Here is an 18,861-nt window from a genome sequence, read left to right on the forward strand (position 1 = left end):
TGTATTGGGCATCGAGCATGGTTGCAACTAAATAAAGTGGTTCGCTTTGCACACCATTGAAACGATCACTGACTGCTTCCAGTAGGGTACTTTTGGCTGTCTGCATGCCTCTGTCTGTGTCACTGCACTTGCCAAGCAGCTGTGTCAGTGCCATAACAGCGGGAATCACATCAGCTGCAGAGGCTGCTGCAGAACAGATTTCTCTGGTCAGCTGCTCAAAGGGGACAAGTAGTGTGTGATCATATTTTCAAGAATTCCCCACTGATTTGCCATCAAAGATGCATGAAGTTCAAATTCAGCGGCATATGCACCTAGTGCCCTCTTCTGCTCAGCCAATCTTAGCATCATGTAAAACGTCGAATTCCACTTAGTTACAACATCTTGTTGAAGTCATTTTATTGGCATCCCGAGCTCCTTCTGTATCCCTTGTAGGCGACTGCATGCAAGTTGCGAATGCCTGAAATGCCCCACCATTCTTCTTCCTTAGGCCACAACATCCGCAATGCTGTGTTGCAATAGAACACCTTCATGCACGGCCAACTGCAGCGTGTGTGCCATGCATGGTACTCTTGGAACACCAAACCCCTCCGCTGCTTTTGTCATGTTGCGTGCATTGTCTCGTACTATATGCACCTTCTCTTTGGGGATTTTCCACTTCTCAATAATCCCTTCAAACATGAGCACAATTGTTGCTGCTGTGTGAGAGCCTGGGCACTCTTGCGAGTGTAGAATCACCTTTTTAGGGATGAAATACTCATCAATCCACTGGACAGTGAGGCTCAGCATACTGATAGGGTTTACACTTGATGTCCAGATATCCGCTGTAAAGCTCACAGAAGTGACATCAGCGAGGAGCTTCTCTATGTGGACATTGATGACACTATACAGTTCAGGTAAGGCCACATTTGAAAAGTAGCGATGGCTAGACATAGCATACCGTGGCTCTAATTAGTAAATCAATCTGCGAAAGCCAACATCTTCCACCACGCTAAAGGGTTGATTATCAAGAGCAATCATTTCAATTATTTTTTTGTTGAGAGCTTTCACCTTTGGGTAGTCGCTGCTGATTTATTTGAATTTTTTGCCTTTTCAAATGACTGCAGAAGATGCTCCTGACGAGTTTTCGCTGGTGCTGTTTTTACTTAAATAGGTCATAATGATTGATATGGCGATTCTTAAGATGCATTGTTAAATTTGTGGTGTTGAAGGATTATGGATTGGCTCTTCCTTGCATTAATGATGCTTTGCAGTTATTGCAAATAGCAACTTTGCTATCAGTCTCGCTTACTGTAAAGTAAGTCCATACCGCTGACATGATCTTAACACTAGCACTCCTTACAAACATTTGAGTTGTCACCGGTGCATAATCAACACGTCATCTTATTGGCAAGGCATATCAGCAAAATTTTTCTTTTCGGGCCAATGCCGATAATTAATTTTTAAGCCTTTATCAGCCGATTCGGGACGATATTAGCATGCATCCCTCTCTTAATATATTTTCAGTTCAGAGTTTTTTTGTTGTTTTTTTTTGTGGGGGGGGGGGGTTCTCCCCTTTTCTCCCCAATTTGGACTAAGTCCTCGTGGTGGCATAATGACTCGCCTCTATCCGGGTGGCGGAGGACGAATCTCAGTTGCCTCCACGTCTGAGACTGTCAATCCGTGCATCTTATCATGTGGCTCGTTGAGCGCGTTACCGTGGAGACCTAGCCCATGTGGAGGCTTCACACACAACTCATCACGCGCCCCACCGAGAGCGAGAACCACATTATGGTGACCACGAGGAGGTTAACCCGTGACTCTACCCACCCTAGCAACCGGGCCAACTGGTTGCTTATGAAGCCTGACTGCAGTTTAGAGTATTTTAATACATTCAGACTATGTTTAATATGAATTTGTAAAATATTTAATTTATTGTAATGTTTTACTTTTAATAGTAACTTTTATATAAGATACATATTTGAGTTCTTTAAACTTCATGTTGAAGATTGTGGGTTTTTCACACCTTTTTTATTTGAAATTAAGTAAAATAATAACACGTTGTGTGAATACAGTTAATAACATACCTCTACACTGGTGCGGTGAGATTTCACGTAAATGTACTACATCATGCTTTCCCGGGCAAGAACTGACGTGGTTGTCGGTGTGGATAATACAAGGAGACTAACAGATCAACAATGTTAGTTGTCATGTTGTACTTTAACACACTATCATGATGTATGCAGTAATCGTAATGCTAATTTATTGTTCCCGCTTCATCTTTACAAGCAAGGAATGTTACAGTGCGTAATTGTGTTTTGGACAGGACGTGACATGTCATGCAGTGCGGAAGCAGCAGTGCGCCCTCTAGCCGTGGATGACTGTATAGACAGTCTTTTCATGATCTGCTGGCATGATAACTGAACACATTTGTGCTGAAATTAATTAACCGACAATCGATAAGCTTAATCGATAAAATTATTAACTACAAATAATTGATCGTCAATTAAACAATAACATTCCTTCTTACAACCATTAAGATGTATAAATACTGTTCTTCATATGTCCCCTCTACCAAAAGCCATTAACACTACTACCTTAACCTCCATGCAGATTTTAGAGAATGTTTCTCAGTGGTTTCAAAAGAAATTCAGGCACATTTGCCTTTTTGAATGCATTTCATATTGCAGAGTAAATTAAAATGGAGATGTTGAAGGTTTGCACACTTTTTTTTTTAATCGTCACCTTGGATAACATTTTCTGGCAGAGACTGAAGACAGAAAAAGAAGAGGAGGACTTTGTGTATTTTTGAGTGACAACAGGTGACCTGTCACCATGTGTGGGTTTGGTGGTGGTGGGGGAGGGGGTGGGTGCCACGACATAATCACAGCACACCTGAGACTGTTGCCTTGGCAACAACTGACCTGCTAACCTGAGCATCTCCAGAGCTAATCAACAGCTCTGGGTCTAACTGCCATCCCACACTTAACTTACTCTCACAACACACACTTTCACTGACCTGTCCCTCCATGGTGTGTCTGGTTGCCGTAGAGATGAATGTCATCTCCTGATGGGATGGGAGAGTCCTGGCCCTCCTCTCGCTCCTCGCTCCCCTCCTCCTGTTCCTCTCGCTCCCTCTGCTCTAAGAGGAGACACAAACACATAAACAGTCTCAAACACTTTTCAATAAATACATGATATACTGTATACAAGTAGCTGACATCAGTGTTCTGCAGTGTGACATGCTATGCTATATCTCATAAAAAATAAAAAAAAATTAGAATTGTTAAATAAATTTTATACATGCCGTTTCTAGTTTAGTTAATTTTTCATATTATATAATTACACATTTATTATATAATTATATACAGTTGAAGTCAGAAGTTTACCTACACCTTAGCCAAATACATTTAAATTCAGTTTTTCACAATTCCTGACATTTAATCGTAGAAAACATTCCCTGTCTTAGGTAAGTTAGGATCACTACTTGATTTTATGAATGTGAAATGTCAGAATAATATTAGAGAGAATGATTATTTCAACTTTTATTTCTTTCGTCACATTCCCAGTGGGTCAGAAGTGTACATACACAATAAGTTGCTGGAATGCCAGTTCCTCCAGACAGAACTGGTATAACTGAGTCAGGTTTGTAGGCCTCCTTGCTCGTACACGCTTTTTCAGTTCTGCCCACAAATTTTCTATCGGATTGAGGTCAGGGCTTTGTGATGGCCACTCCAATACCTTGACTTTGTTGTCCTTAAGCCATTTTGCCACAACTTTGGAGATATACTTGGGGTCATTGTCCATTTGGAAGACCCAATTGCAACCGAGCTTTAACTTCCTGGCTGATGGCTTGAGATGTTGCTTCAATATATCCACATAATTTTCCTTCCTCATGATGAGATCTATTTTGTGAAGTGCACCAGTCCCTCCTGCAGCAAAGCACCCCCACAACATGATGCTGCCACCCCCATGCTTCATGGTTGGGATGGTGTTCTTCAGCTTGCAAGCCTCACCCTTTATCCTCCAAACATAATGATGGTCATTATGGCCAAACAGTTCGATTTTTTTTTCATCAGACCAGAGGACATTTCTCCAAAAAGTAAGGTCTGGCTTTTTTATGGTGGTTTTGGAGCAGTGACTTCCTCCTTGCTGAGCAGCCTTTCAGGTTATGTCGATATAGGACTCATTTTACTGTGGATACAGATACCTGTCAACCTGTTTCCTCCAGCATCTTCACAAGATCCTTTGCTGTTGTTCTGGGATTGATTTGCTCTTCTCGCATCAAACTACGTTCATCTCTAGGAGACCGAATGTGTCTCCTTCCTGAATGGTATGATGGCTGCGTGGTCCCATGGGGTTTATACTTGGGTGCTATTGTGTGTACAGATGAACGTGGTACCTTCAGGCATTTGGAAATTGCTCCCAAGGATGAACCAGACTTGTGGAGGTCCAGAATTTTTTTTCTGATTTCTTGGCTGATTTCTTTTGATTTTCCCATGATGTCAAGCAAAGAGGCACTGAGTTTGAAGGTAGGCCTTAAAATACATCCATAGGTACACCTCCAATTCAGTACACCTCCTATCAGAAGCTAATTGGCTAATTGTCTAAAGGCTTGACATAATTTTCTGGAATTTTCCAAGCATCTTAAAGGCAGTTAACTTAGTGTATGTAAACTTCTGACCCACTGGAATTATGATATGGTCAATTAAAAGTGAAATCTCTCTGTAAAAAATTGTTGGAAAAAATACTTGTGTCATGCACAAAGTAGATGTCCTGAACAACTTGCCAAAACTATAGCAGAGTGGTTAAAAAATAAGTAATCAACTGTAATAATATACTGTATAATTGTGAAGTATTTGTATTTGTAATATTTGTTTTTCTCCTCTTCTACCAAAATGTCTTACAGTATGTTTGTAGTTATTTTCCTTGCCTCAGTCAGCTTTGAAAAGTGGTATATACAGTGTATTCAGAAAGTAATCAGACCCCTTTATTTTTTTCACATTTTGTTATGCTGCAGCCTTATGCTAAAATGCTTTTAAAAAACATTTTTCACATCTATCCATATCCCACAATGACAATGCAAAACCAGATTTTTGATAACTTTGCAAATTTATTAAAAAGACAAAAACTTAAATATCACATCGATATAAGTATTCAGACCCTTAACCCAGTACTTAGTTGAAGCACCTTTGGCAGCGATTACAGCCTCAAGTCTTTTGGGGTATGATGCGACAAGCTTTGCACACCTGGATTTGGGGATTTTCTGCCATTCTTCTCTGCACATCCTCTCAATGGCAGTCCACCGTCATTTTCAGGTCTCTCCTGAGATGTTCGCTTGGGTTCAAGTCCAGGCTTTGGCTGGGCCACTCAAGGACATTCACAGAGTTGTCCCTAAGCCACTCTTGCAATGTCTTGGCTGTGTGCTTAGGGTCACTGTTCTGTTGGAAGGTGAACCTTCTGCCCAGTCTGAGGTCCTAAGCACTCTGGACCAGGTTTTCATTAAGGATATCTCTGTATTATGCTGCTTTCAGCTTTCCTTCAACTCTGAACATTCCCCCAGTCCCTGCCACTGAAAAACACCCCCACAGCATGATACTACCACCACGCTTCACCGTTGGGATGGTATTGCACAGGTGATGAGCGGTGCCTGGTTTCCTCCAGACATGACGCTTAGAAATGAGGACAAACTGTTCCATCTTCATTTCATCAGGCCAGAGAATCTTGTTTCTCACAGTCTGAGAGTCCTATATGTGCTTTTTTGTGTCCTGCACTGAGGAGAGGCTTCCATCTGGCCACTCTGCCATAAAGCCCAGATCGGTGGAGTGCTGCAGTATGTTGTCCTTCTGCAAGTTTCTCCCCTATCTACACATGATCTCTGAAGCTCAACCAGAGTGGCCATCGGGTTCTTGGTCACCTCTTTACCAAGGCCCTTCTCCCCTGATTGCTCAGTTTTGCTGGGCGGCCAGCTCTAGGAAGAGTCCTAGATGTTCCAAACTTCTACCATTTAAGAATTATGGAGGCCAGTGTGCTCTTGGGACAACATGATCACATGTTAAGTCAGCATGATGTTTCTGATAGTTTCGGAACCCTAGGATCGGTGACTGTATTCCGACACGCTGACATGTAGCAATCTTATCAGACATGTTTGCAGTGGTTTCAAAGTGTTCACCTTTCCACCTGGCGTGATTGGAAGCACACTGCATCAGCTGCGTGGGAGTCTAGGGTTCAAAGCCATGCAGTAACCATGTTTGAATAATCAATGATAAGCATGATTCGGAGGTTTCACTTTTCCCTCTAACATTAATTTTTTACTCCACTAATGGTTAAGGTAAGGTTTGGGTTTGGCTATAGAATCTATAAATATATGCTTTTCGACATGACGTGACACCATGCGAGGATCGGACGTGTGAACGGCGAGCTCTGCGCACTTTGCTAGTTTTAACACTTTTAATGATATAAACCGGTGAGATTTGGTACACTCTGTTCCACAACTGTTCTAGGAGAAAAATGTGTCAAAGAATTCAAAATCCTTGAGCTCTAGAGACATTAAAAGACACTTACGTGCTCAAGCTGATACCCCTGAGCAGGCTGTGGGCCCAGGAGTCGATTTGGTCAGAGAGATGCGGTAAATGCGGCGAGAGATGCAGAACATGTCGGCAATGCTGATGAAGGTCATTGCTGACTTGGAGGATCTTGCTGTGATACATCGATCAATCACTGCCATGGAGGCAAAATTCACTGAATTCACTGATACAAGAGTGCGGGATGTAGAGAAATGGATTATCTGGAGTCATCAGAGAGGGAATTATCTGCTAATCTGCCTTCAAACAAAGTGGATTTGTAGCATGTCTGGGAGAAGCTGGAGGACATGGAAAACCGTAGTCGGCGGAATAACGTCTGTATCGTCGGAATTCCTGAGGGCGAAGAAGGACAGGATATGATGAAATTCCTAGATGGGCTCTTTCCGAATCTGCTCGACATAGCAGGCCATAAGCTGGAACTCGAGCGAGCTCACAGAGTTCTGGTTTGGCGATCCGCGGAGGGAGGCAGGCCCCAATCAATTCTGGCCAAATTTCTGAGATCATCCGATAAAGATCTTGTGTTACGCACGGCAAAGAGTAAAGGAAGGCTTTCTTGGAAGAACCACAGCATTTTCTTGTTCCCAGACTTTGCGAACTCGACAAGAGAGAAACGTGATCGATTCAAGGAATGCAAGAAACTTTTGCATCAACGGAAGGTCGCTTTTGCACTGATATTCAAAATGACAAATTGAGAATAGATGCTAAGGATGGCCGTAAAACATTCACATGCCCACAGCAAGCGATGTCCTTCATAAAGTCAATGGAGTGAGTAAGTCGGTCTGTGGTACTCACACTGCAGTCGAGTGGACCAGCTCACTGAACATTTGTTTGACTGTTTGAAGATTCTGCACACTCTTTTTTTTGTGCTGGTTCCGCCTAGTGGCTGGAGTTTATTTTGTAGAGAAACACACCTCCGGGATGGTTTTGTTGATGAATCTTTGTGCTTACTCTGCCTATCGGCTGGGTTTATTTTGTGGAGTATTTCTGGCTAAGTCATTGGAGTAAGTAATTTGCTTGTACTCATGTTGCAGCCGAATGGACCGGCTCACTGAACATCGTTTGACTGTCTAAAGAATCTTCGTGCTCTTTTTGTGCTGGTTCGGCCTAGCAGTTGGAATTTATTTAGTAGAATAATACACCTTTAGGACAGTTTTATGGATGAAGTTACATGTTCTTTGTGTTTATTCTGCCTATTGGCTTAGTTTGTTTTATAGATTATCTTTTGCTGTGTAATTCTGTCTCACAAACTTTGTATAGAATCAAAGGACTTGAGCAATCCAACAGCAAAGTTGTCGCAGAGGTTCTCGTAGGCGTACATGGACTGTTTGAGTTTGGAGGGATGGACGCCAGTTGGCACTGTCGTGTGCGGGGTTAATGCACATACGTTTGGTTCTGGGGAATGTTCAGGGTTTGACTGTTGCACTAATGTTGGAATGTGGTCTTTATAATCCTGTTTTTGACACACAATATATTTTTTCTTACATGTCAAAATGTCAGATGTTAATATGAGTGGATTGTCTCTCTCCACATGGAATGTGAATGGGTTGGGGCACCCCATAAAAAGAAGGAAGGTTATTTCTTTTCTTAAGCGTAAGAAATATGATATAGTGTTTCTTTAAGAAATGCACCTTTCCCTGCAGGAAGCTGAAAATTTTGGATTGATATGAGGTGGGCATTTTTTCTTTAGTGCTGGCTCAAGTAAGAGCAGGGGAGTCATTACACTAATACAATTCAAATGTCTCAAACAGATTAAAGATAAATTAGGAAGAGTCATTATTGTTTTAGCTGAGATTCAAGGACAAAGTCTTATTTTGGCAAATATTTATGCACCTAACGTTGATGATCAGGGCTTTTTTATAGATCTTGATGGGATGTTGCAAGCCGCTAGCACCCCTCATCATATAATATTGGGAGGAGATTTTAATCTTTTGATGGACTCAGTCCTTGATCATATTAAAGCAAAAGTCTACAAGCCCCCTAGAGCAACAGTGACGCTTCACAGGATGTGTAAAAATCTTGGTCTTACAGACATATGGAGACTTTTGAACCCATCTAGTAGGGACTATAAATTTTTTTCTTCAGTCCATAAAATTTACTCTAGAATAGATTTTTTATTTTTTATTTCTAGGTCCCTCATTTCATCTGTTGTTGATTGCTCAATTGGAAACATTTTAGTCTCAGATCACGCCCTCGTGTGTTTAGAGGTGTTGCCACATACGGAGAAAAAAATCATATAGTTGGAGCTTTAAATGTATCCCTTTTGCAAAATCCTGAATTCCAACAAATGCTAAAGGCTGAAATCAATATCTATATTTAGACCAACTGGTTCTCAGTATCCTCTGTGGCCATGGCTTGGCTCGTCTCACTTGACGCCAAAAAGGCATCTGATATGGCAGAATGGGATTATCTTTTTAAGATTTTGGAAATATACGGGTTCAGGAATACTTTTACTGGTTGGATTAAGTTACTTTATAGACACCCGGTAGCAGCGGTACAAACAACTGGATTAATTTCAGATTATTTTACTCTGGATAGGGGCACCTGGCAGGGTTGCCCTCTTTCCCCATTATTGTTCTGTCTTGCTCTGGAACAATTAGCAGCCGCAATAAGAAAGGAGGATGATTTTCCAGGGGTGGTGGCGGGAGGTATGGCGCATAAGCTTTTTCTTTACACAGATGATATTTTATTATTCATCTCCGACCCTACTAGATCTATGCCTTGCCTCCACAGAATTATTAATTCCTTTTCTAAGTTCAGGATACAGAGTTAATTGGTCTAAAGCTGAAGCTTTGGCTCTGACAGCATACTGCTCAATAACGGCTTTTCAGCCGGGCGCCTTCCAGTGGCCCAAACAGGGCATTAAGTATTTGGACATTTTATTCCCAGCAAATTTGTGTGATTTAGTTAGAGTTAATAAAAAGGTTTTCGAGCAATGTGGGCAGGTGTGCTTCATTACATTTATCTATGATTGGGAAGGTTTGTGTTATTAAAATGAATTCTATTCCAAAATTCATCTACCTGCTACAATCTCTCCCTGTAGATGTCCCCCTCTCTTATTTCAAGCAATTTGATAGCATAGCGAAGTCCTTCATTTGGAATGGTAAACATCCCAGATTACATTTCAGTAAATTGCATAGGCCGATTGACAAAGGTGGGCTAGGCCTACCCAAGATTTTGTTTTATTACTATGCTTTCAGTCTCAGACATTTGGCTCAATGGTCACTTCCACCTGAGAGAGCCCCTCCCTGATTTTGTATTGAACAGGAAGTTCTTGCCCCTATATTGCCATTGCAAAGCCTTTCTATCAAACTAACCAGAGAAGTTAACTTACACCCCGTTATCTCGCATTTGCACGTGGTATGGACAAAAGTGTCCAGAGTGTTTAATTCAGACATGTATTTAAATGTTGCTTCGAGCATATGGTTGAACACAAAATTATGTATTAATAAGTCCCCATTCTGCTGGACAGAGTGGATTGTGAGGGAGGTTAGTACACTCAGTGATTGGTATGAGAGTGGAGTGTTGAGATCCTTTGAAAATATGGTTCAACATTTTGGGATCCCCAGGTCTCAATTCTTTAGGTATTTACAGCTGCACCACCTGCTTTGTACTATTTTTGGGAGTAACATACACCCCCCTAAAGCAGCAGAGACACTGGAAGTGGTGATTACTGCCTTTGGAAAAGGCCATGAGGCATCAGTGCATTACTCCCTGCTAATTCAGAGTCTGGGGGATGGAGCTTCTGCTTCTCTTAAGAGGTTATGGGAGAAAGATTTAAACTTGGTATTGGAGGAGGGAGTGTGGGCTAAGATTCTAAAAAACGTCAAGTCTACATCTAGAGATACAAGGGTGCGCCTTATGCAATTTAAGATTTTACATCGATTCTATTGGACCCCTCTAGATTGTATAGGCTTGGTCTTAAAGACACACCCACCTGCTGGTGATGCCAATCAGAATATGGCAACACAACCCATGTTTTTTGGTGGTGTGTTAAGATCCAAGATTTTTGGTTGAGGGTTGAGTTTTATGTGTGACGTATTGGACACTCAAATTTCATTTTTCCCCAGAATCTAGATTTTAGGTGATGGGACGGTCATTAATATAGGGGATAAATATATAAAAAGCCAGTCCTAGCCAGTGTTATGATCGGCAGGAAAGTCATCCTTAGGGGATGGAAGTTGACTAGAGTGCCCTCATTTCAGGAGTGGTGCATAGAGATGGGCAGGGTGGCGGCATTTGAAGAAATATCATATAGAAGGCAGGGAAACTTGGAGTTATTTTATAAAAAATGGGGCAGCTATTTGCCATTTTTGGAAGGCTCTCAGGGAGGGGAAGTGGAGAGAGATGTGTAGTTTTAAATGTGTGTGATAATTTATTTTTTTATTTTTTGTGTGTATTCTCAAGTTGGATGACAGGGATATTTGTTAAGGGTCAGGGTGGGGTTGAGGATTGGGGGGCGAAAGGGAATTATGAGGGTTAAAAGTTGATTCGATATATATATATATATATATATATATATATATATATATATATATATATATATATATATATATATATATATGTTTGCTTTTCTGTTTCATGTGTCTGAATCAATAAAAGTGTCAGAAATCAGAAAAAAAATTTAAAAAGCTTTTGGCGACCTCTCCTGGACATAAATGGAGCTCACACGTGCCCATATGCCCTACAACACTGACAGCTTTGGCCACTGGGGGCAGTGTTTCAAAATGTTGGTCAATGTATACGATTTTGATGAAGGAAAAGTCGGTCTACTCTTTCTGATTTCACTGTGAGATCAGGCTGCCTGGGAACCTTCAATGCAGCCGATTTTTTTTGTAGCCTTCCTCAGATCTGTGCCTCGACACAAGCATTTCTCTGAGCTCTGCTGGCAGTTCCTTTGACCTCATGGCTTGGTTTTTGCTCTGATATGTATTTTTCAGCTGTGAGACCTTATATAGACAGGTGCGTGCCTTTCCAAATCATGTCCAATCAATTGAATTTGCCACAGGTGTACTCCAATCAAAGTGTAGAAACATCTCAAAGATGATCCAGAAAAATGGGATGCACCTGAGCTAAATTTCAAGTGTCATAGCAAAGGGTCTGAATACTTATGTCAATGTGATATTTTAGTTTTTTATTTTTTATAAATTTGCAAAGTTATCAAAATATGATTTTTGCTTTGTCATTATGGGGTATGGAGTGTAGATTGATGTGAAAAAAATTATTTAAAGCATTTTAGCATAATGCTGCAACATAACAAATTGTGGAAAAAATGAAGAGGTCTGAATACTTTCTGAATGCACTGTAAATATAACTTGACTTGATACTGCAAGACTATTTAAGTGAACTCAACAAAAGCCATAAGTGATTAAATATGCTGGTAACCAATCACAGCATAAACAATATAAAACCTTCCCTGATACAAATATATAAATGTTAACAAAATTGTGGTGCTGAAAAAGTCCATGTTTAGTATGTTTTTGTCTTGTATATATAGGCCTATTTGTTAATGCCCTTTTACAAACCTACACTGTCCTTTCACTTACCCACAATCAGCCTAATTTACACATTTAATATAAATCCAATCCATTAATTTAAATTAATAGATTTGTTTAGCACAGAAAGATAGTTTTCTCAATTCAAAGACAAAGGCTTCCTTAATTTCTTTATTTTTCTAATCAATACGAAGTGTTCTAAGGGGCTTAATACCCCACAGATGCGACTGTGTAGTCAGAGTGTGGTTGAAGCAGTGATTTATCCACACATGGCAGCTCGTTATTGTTCTCCGTTCTCGGGCTGAACGTGGCATGTGAGTGGCTATCAGTTACATATCTTTCTCCTCATCTATTCATTTATTCACTAATCCTTCCCTCTATTATTCTCTATGTTAAGCTGAAGAGGAAAGGGGGCTGTTAATCCATGTGTGCTCATTGACTCCACAAGCCCTGGACCTGCAGTGAGCGAGCAAGAGGATATTCATCTGCCCAACGACGGCGTTCCCCCCTTTTTTTTTTCTCGCTCGCTGAACGTATTCATAAGTGCTTGATTCTCTGAGAGCCTATTCATGAGCAAATTAACTAATTTATTGAAAATATCCCCATACTTATTTATAATTACATATGTATAAACAAGAGCCCCTTTAAATTAAATGGAGAGAGAGAGAGAGAGAGATGACATAAACAGTGATTTCCGAAATGGCATGATGACATGATGGTAGGAGGCTTGCCACAAGCTTTACTTTCACTGACAAATGATTACACAGACTGTGTTTACAGGCACAAGAGAGTCAATTTTCTGCCTCACATTCTGCTGCATTGAAGCCTAATGTAGCAGATTTTGAGGCAGAAATTTAATCTCTCTTCGGTAGTGATGAGAAATCCAGCAATACATTGCTCTAGGTATCAACACAGATTTCCAGATTCTGTTAGATTCTGATTCACAAGCTCTTGATTTGATTTGATTCCAATTCATTTGGGTATATTTCAGTTATAATGGCAATTTGCTTGTAAGGTATTTGAAAGCAATTTGACGATTCTCAATTTCAATTTTGATACCACAACAAAATACGAACTAATTTGAGTATATATCGTTTGAAGTTCTCAAGTAATTATTTAAAACAAGTAAACGTGGCAGCGGTGACGCCATGCGAGGTTTGGACGTGTGAACGGCGAGCTCTACGCACTTTGCTAGTTTTAACACTATTAATGACATAAACCGGTGAGATTCTATACACTCTGTTCCATAACTATTCTAGGAGAACAATATGTCAAAGAATTCAAAATCCTCGGGCTCTGGAGACATTAAAACAGGGGTTCTGAAACTTTTCAGCCCACGACCCCCAAAATAACGGTGCCAGTGACTCGCGACACCCCGCCATTATCCTCAGAGGTGGTTAAAGTATACAAACGTAATAGGCCTATCCAAATAGCATAATGACAACAACACAACAGAACACAACAGCCTAACAACCATAACATTATTAAAAGTAGAGTAATTTAGTCATTACTTTCATTTCATTGTTAACCTCACCTAAAGAGATGGGTGTGCACAATTCTTTGAGCACAGCAAGTCCATTCTTGGTTTAATTTTGGAGACCGCCACTCGGAGATCATCCTCTACATTCAGTCACGATCTGTATTTATTTTTAAGGTACGTGAGTGCCGAGAAAGTCTTTTCGCACAAGTAGGTAGTGAAAACGACATCAGTATATCCATAGCAGCCTTGGATAACTGTGGGTATTCCCTCTCGACTGAAATCCAAAACTCAGCCAGCGTCTTGGAATTAAACGCTGTCTTTAATATTCGGTCGCTTGACAGTTCAACCAATGCATCCTCCAGGTCGGATGTCAGATGATTTGCCCTCGTTACAGTGAATGGTGATCTTATCCAGTCATATTGTTCTGGAGCTGTTTCGTCTGGGAAATACTTGTTAAAATGTTCCAGGAGGGCTTGAAGGTGGGTAGTGATAGACTTCTTCACTATGTTAACACTCAGTTCATTTTCCTCCATGAATTCGTCCAGCTCAGAAAACATATAAATCCTACCCATTTCAACTCGCTCAATCCAGCGCACGAGTTTTCTTGTGAATGCATGGATTTTATCATTCAGTGACAAGATGCTTGTGTTTTCACGTTGCAATGACATATTAAGTCCATTCAGTTTTTCAAATATGCAAGACAAATACGCTAGCCTTGTTAATCAGTCCGGATCAATGAGGTGGTCAGCAAGCTGGGAACCATGCTCCATCAGAAATAAGCGCACTTTATCCCGCAGCTCATAAAGGCGGCTGAGCACATTTCCTCGCGAAAGCCACCTGACTTCTGTATATAACAGTAAGCACTCATGCTCCATTCCCAGTTCGTTATAGAGAGTGGCAAATAGCCTGATATTGAGTGGACGCGCTTTTATGTAGTTGATCATTTTTATCGCAGTCTCAAGAACACGTTTAAGTTCTGGGTCAAGTGTTTCGCTCGCAAGAGCTTCTCTGTGTATAATACAATGCGTGAAATTTACGTGAGGTGCCACCTGTAAGACTCTTGCTTTAAGACCTTTCCTTTTCCCCAGCATCGCTCCAGCACCATCTGTACACACACTGATGCACTCATCCCAAGACAGTCCCTCTCCTTTTAGTCTGTTGTCAAGTTTTGTGAAAATGTCCTCGCCTGTGCACGTTCCCTCCAGCGGGGTGCAGAACAGTATGTCCTCGTTAAGTTTTCCGTCAAAACTGTATCTGACGAATACAAGCAGCTGGGCAGAGTTTGATATATCTGTGGATTCATCTAACTGTAAAGCGTATTTTTTCCCTTTCTTCACTCTGTCCACCAGCTGACACTTTATGTCCTGGGCCATGCTGGAGATGCGCTGGGCAATAGTCCCGTTAGACAGCGGCACTGCTCACGGGCCAGTTTATCCCCATGCATAGCCCGACTTATAGCTATAGCTGCGGGTTTGATAAGGGTTTCCCCGACCGTGTGTGGCTTTTTTGCCTGAGCAATTAAATATGCCACCTCATATGATGCCTGTTGAGCACTGGCAGGGATTGTTGTCTGTTTAGTTAGGACTTTCTTTTGGCCTTGCAACTCTCGCTCCTTTCGCCGGAAAAAATCTACTGGTTTAGCAACGAGAGAGGGGTGCTTGGTTTTTAAGTGTCGTAGCATTTTTACAGGCTTTAGGCTTTCATGTGCAAGCACCTCAGTGCACACTACACATTGGGGATGTTGTATTTCGTTGACGATGACACATGTGAATCCTTGCTGGATAAATTACTCTCGATACTTTCGGCACTTGGAGTAAGGCTGATCCGACTGTTGATGGATGTCCTCCTTATGCACACGCTGGTCTCTTCCCATACCTGAGGTCGATGGCCTTTCTGACGGTGGTGCTTCACCGCACTCCTCCGCTGGCCTCTCTGCTAGCCTCCCTGATTTCTCTTTCGATATTAACCAATGTTTCATTTCGACAAAAATAATATTGTAAACTTAAAGCCTAAAAAATGACCTATGTGCACATATCGGAATGTTTATGGGTGCTGTAAAATGACGTGCTGCAACTGATGCTGATGCTAATATGTCGTTAATCTGTCCAATCACCTCCGGGGTCATGAGGGGACAAGGACATTTTTATTTGCATGGTTTTATTTTTAATTTAACGACTATTTTTAACTTTTGTAACAATTATGGGTAAAATATACTATTTCTAATCATTTTAACATTTTATTTGATTTCTGGAAATCAACTTACTTATAACCTACTTTGGGAACCACTGCGGGATACCCCTGAGAAAGCCCTGAGCCAGGGAGCCAATCTGGTCGGAGAAATGAGGGAAATTTGGCGAGAAATGTTGAACGTGTCTGCAATGCTGACGAAGGTCAATGATGACTTGGAGGATCTTGCTGTAATACGTCAATCGATCACTGTCATGGAAGCGACATTCTCTGCGGTGGTAACAAGAGTTGGGGATGTCGAGAAATGGATTATCTGGAGTCATTGGAGAGGGAATTAACTGCTAATCCACTAGTGACCAAGGTGGATCTGGAGCATGTCTGGGAGAATTTGGAGGACTTGGAGAACCGTAGCCGCCAGAATAACGTCCGAATCATTGGAATTCCTGAAGCCAAAGAGGGCCAGGATATGGTGAAATTCCTGGAAGGGTTCTTTCCGAATCTGCTTGACATAACAGGCCATAAGCTGGAAATTGAGCGAGCTCAAAGGGTTCCGGCTCGGCGATCTGCTAAGGGAGACAGGCCCCGATCAATTCTGGCCAAATTTCTGAGATCATCTGATAAAGATCTGGTGTTACACGAAGCAAGGAGCAAAGGAAGACTTTTTTGGAAGAACCACAGCATTTTCTTGTTCCCAGACTTTGCGAATTCTACGAGAGAAACATGATAGATTCAAGGAATGCAAGAAACTCTTACATCAATGGAAGGCCGCTTTTGCACTGATGTTCCCTGCCAAATTGAGAACAGATGCTAAGGATGGCTGTAAAACATTCACATGCCCACAGCAAGCGATGTCCTTCATAAAGTCAATGGAGTAAGTTATTTTGTGGTACTCACGTTGTAGCCGAATGGATTGACTCACTGAATATTCACTTGAATGTTCGAGGAAACTGAGTGCCTTTTTTGTTTCTGTTTGTGCTGGTTCCGCCTGGCGGCTGGAGTTTGTTTTGTGGAATAACACACCTTCAGGACAGTTATGTGGATGAGTCTACACGTTCTTCGTGTTTATTCTGCCTATTGGCTGGAGTTTGTTTTATAGATTATCTCTTGTTGTGTAACTCTGTCTCACAAAATTTTTATAGAAACACCAGACTTGAGCAATCCGACAGCAAAGTTGTCATGAGAGATCTCGTAGGCGTACATGGACGGTTTGAGTTTAGAAGGATGGACGCCAGTTGGCACTGTCGTGCGCAGGGTTAATGCGCATGTTTTTCTTTTGTCTGTTTGTTTGGTTCTGGGGGAAGTTCGGGGTTTGATTGTTGCACTAATGTTGGAATGTGGTCTTTATAATTTTGTTTTTGACACACAATCTATTTTTTCTCATATGTCAAAATGTCAAAAGTGTTAATATGAACGGACTGTCTCTCTCCACATGGAATGTGAATGGGTTGGGGCACCCCATAAAAAGAAGGAAGGTTATTTCTCTTCTTAAGAGTAAGAAATATGATATAGTGTTTCTTTAAGAAATGCACCTTTCCCTGCAGGAAGCTGAAAATTTTGGATTGATATGAGGTGGGCATTTTTTCTTTAGTGCTGGCTCAAGTAAGAGCAGGGGAGTCATTACACTAATACAATTCAAATGTCTCAAACAGATTAAAGATAAATTAGGAAGAGTCATTATTGTTTTAGCAGAAATTCAGGGGCAAAGTCTTATTTTGGCTAATATATACACACCTAACGTGATGATCAGGGTTTTTTTTTTTAAAGATATTGAAGGGATGTTGCAAGCCACTGGCACCCCTCATGATATAATATTGGGAGGAGACTTTAATCTTTTGATGGACTCAGTCCTTGATCATAGTGAAGCAAAAGTGTGCAAGTCCCCTAGAGCAACATTGACGATTCACAGGATGTGTAAAAATCTTGGTCTTAGAGATGTTTGGAGACTTTTGAACCCATCTGGTAGGGACTATATATTTTTTTTTCATCAGTCCATAAGATTTATTCTAGAATAGATTATTTTTTTATATCTAAGTCCCTCATTTCAATCTGTTGTTGATTGCTCAATTGGAAACATTTTAGTCTCAGATCACGCCCTGGTGAGTTTAGAGGTGTTGCCACATATGGAGAAATGGAAATCATATAGTTGGCGCTTTAAAGTATCCCTTTTGCAAAATCCTGAATTCCAACAAATGCTAAAGGCTGAAATCAATGTTTATAGTCCTCAGTATCCTCTGTGGGCATGGTTTGGGAGGCACTTCAAGCGGTTCTTAGGGGTCGGATCATACAGTATGACTCATTCACCAAAAAATCCAAAGCACGAGAACTCGGAGTTGGAAAGGAGTATTAAAAGTGCCGAGGCAGAACTGAAGCACCGAATGTCGTCTGATGGCCTCAGAGAATTGACTCGATTGAAATACAGATATAATACTATTTTGTCGCAGAAGGTGGAGTTTTGGCTATTCAGGGCAAGACAGTCATCTTTGAGTCAAGGGAAAGGGCAGAAAAACTTCTGGCTAGACATATGAAACAGAGAGAATATTTTTCTACCATTCCCTCAGTGAAATCTGATGGTGGTGAAATATTTACCTCAGCCACTGATATTAATAATGCTTTTAAAGAATTATATCTTGATCTATATAGTTCCACATCTTCGTCTATGGATGACGATATTAGAAACTTCGTGGAACCATTAGAACTTCCTAAACTGACGGCTGAGCAAAACAATTCTCTTGATTCTGAGATAACCTTGGAGGAGCTTGGCGAGGAAATTAAGGCCTTGCCTACAGCCAGATGGCTTTGCCGCTGAGTTTTTTAGATCTTATGCTACAGAATTGGCTCCGCTTTTGCTAGAAGTTTATACGGAATCATTAAAGAATGGAAAACTTCCGCCAACCATGAAGCAAGCCCGGATCAGTCTGATTCTTAAAAAGGACAAAGATCCAAGCGAGTGTAAAAGTTACCGTCCAATTTCCCTGATCCAGCTAGATGATAAAATATTGTAAAAAATTGTGGCTAACCGATTAAGTAAAGTTATGATATCTCTTATACATATAGATCAGGTGAGGTTTATTTGGGGCCTTAGCTCTTCTGATAACATTAGGCGTTTCATCAATATCATGTGGTCAGTGGCGAATGATCAGAC

General features: G+C 41.0%; 1 protein-coding gene across 3 annotated transcripts in view; it reads right to left on the reverse strand.

Moving 5' to 3' along the window:
- LOC127414222 (solute carrier family 4 member 11-like) overlaps positions 1-18,861 on the reverse strand; it is a 132,024-nt gene that overhangs the window by 50,426 nt on the left and 62,737 nt on the right. For all 3 annotated transcript variants that reach the window (XM_051652092.1, XM_051652090.1, XM_051652091.1), the window contains exon 3: positions 2,996-3,118. In XM_051652092.1, coding sequence (XP_051508052.1) covers positions 2,996-3,118 — 123 coding nt within the window. The remainder of the gene's footprint in view (positions 1-2,995; positions 3,119-18,861) is intronic.

Source organism: Myxocyprinus asiaticus, chromosome 23, assembly GCF_019703515.2.
Source record: "Myxocyprinus asiaticus isolate MX2 ecotype Aquarium Trade chromosome 23, UBuf_Myxa_2, whole genome shotgun sequence".
NCBI classification, from domain to species: domain Eukaryota; kingdom Metazoa; phylum Chordata; class Actinopteri; order Cypriniformes; family Catostomidae; genus Myxocyprinus; species Myxocyprinus asiaticus.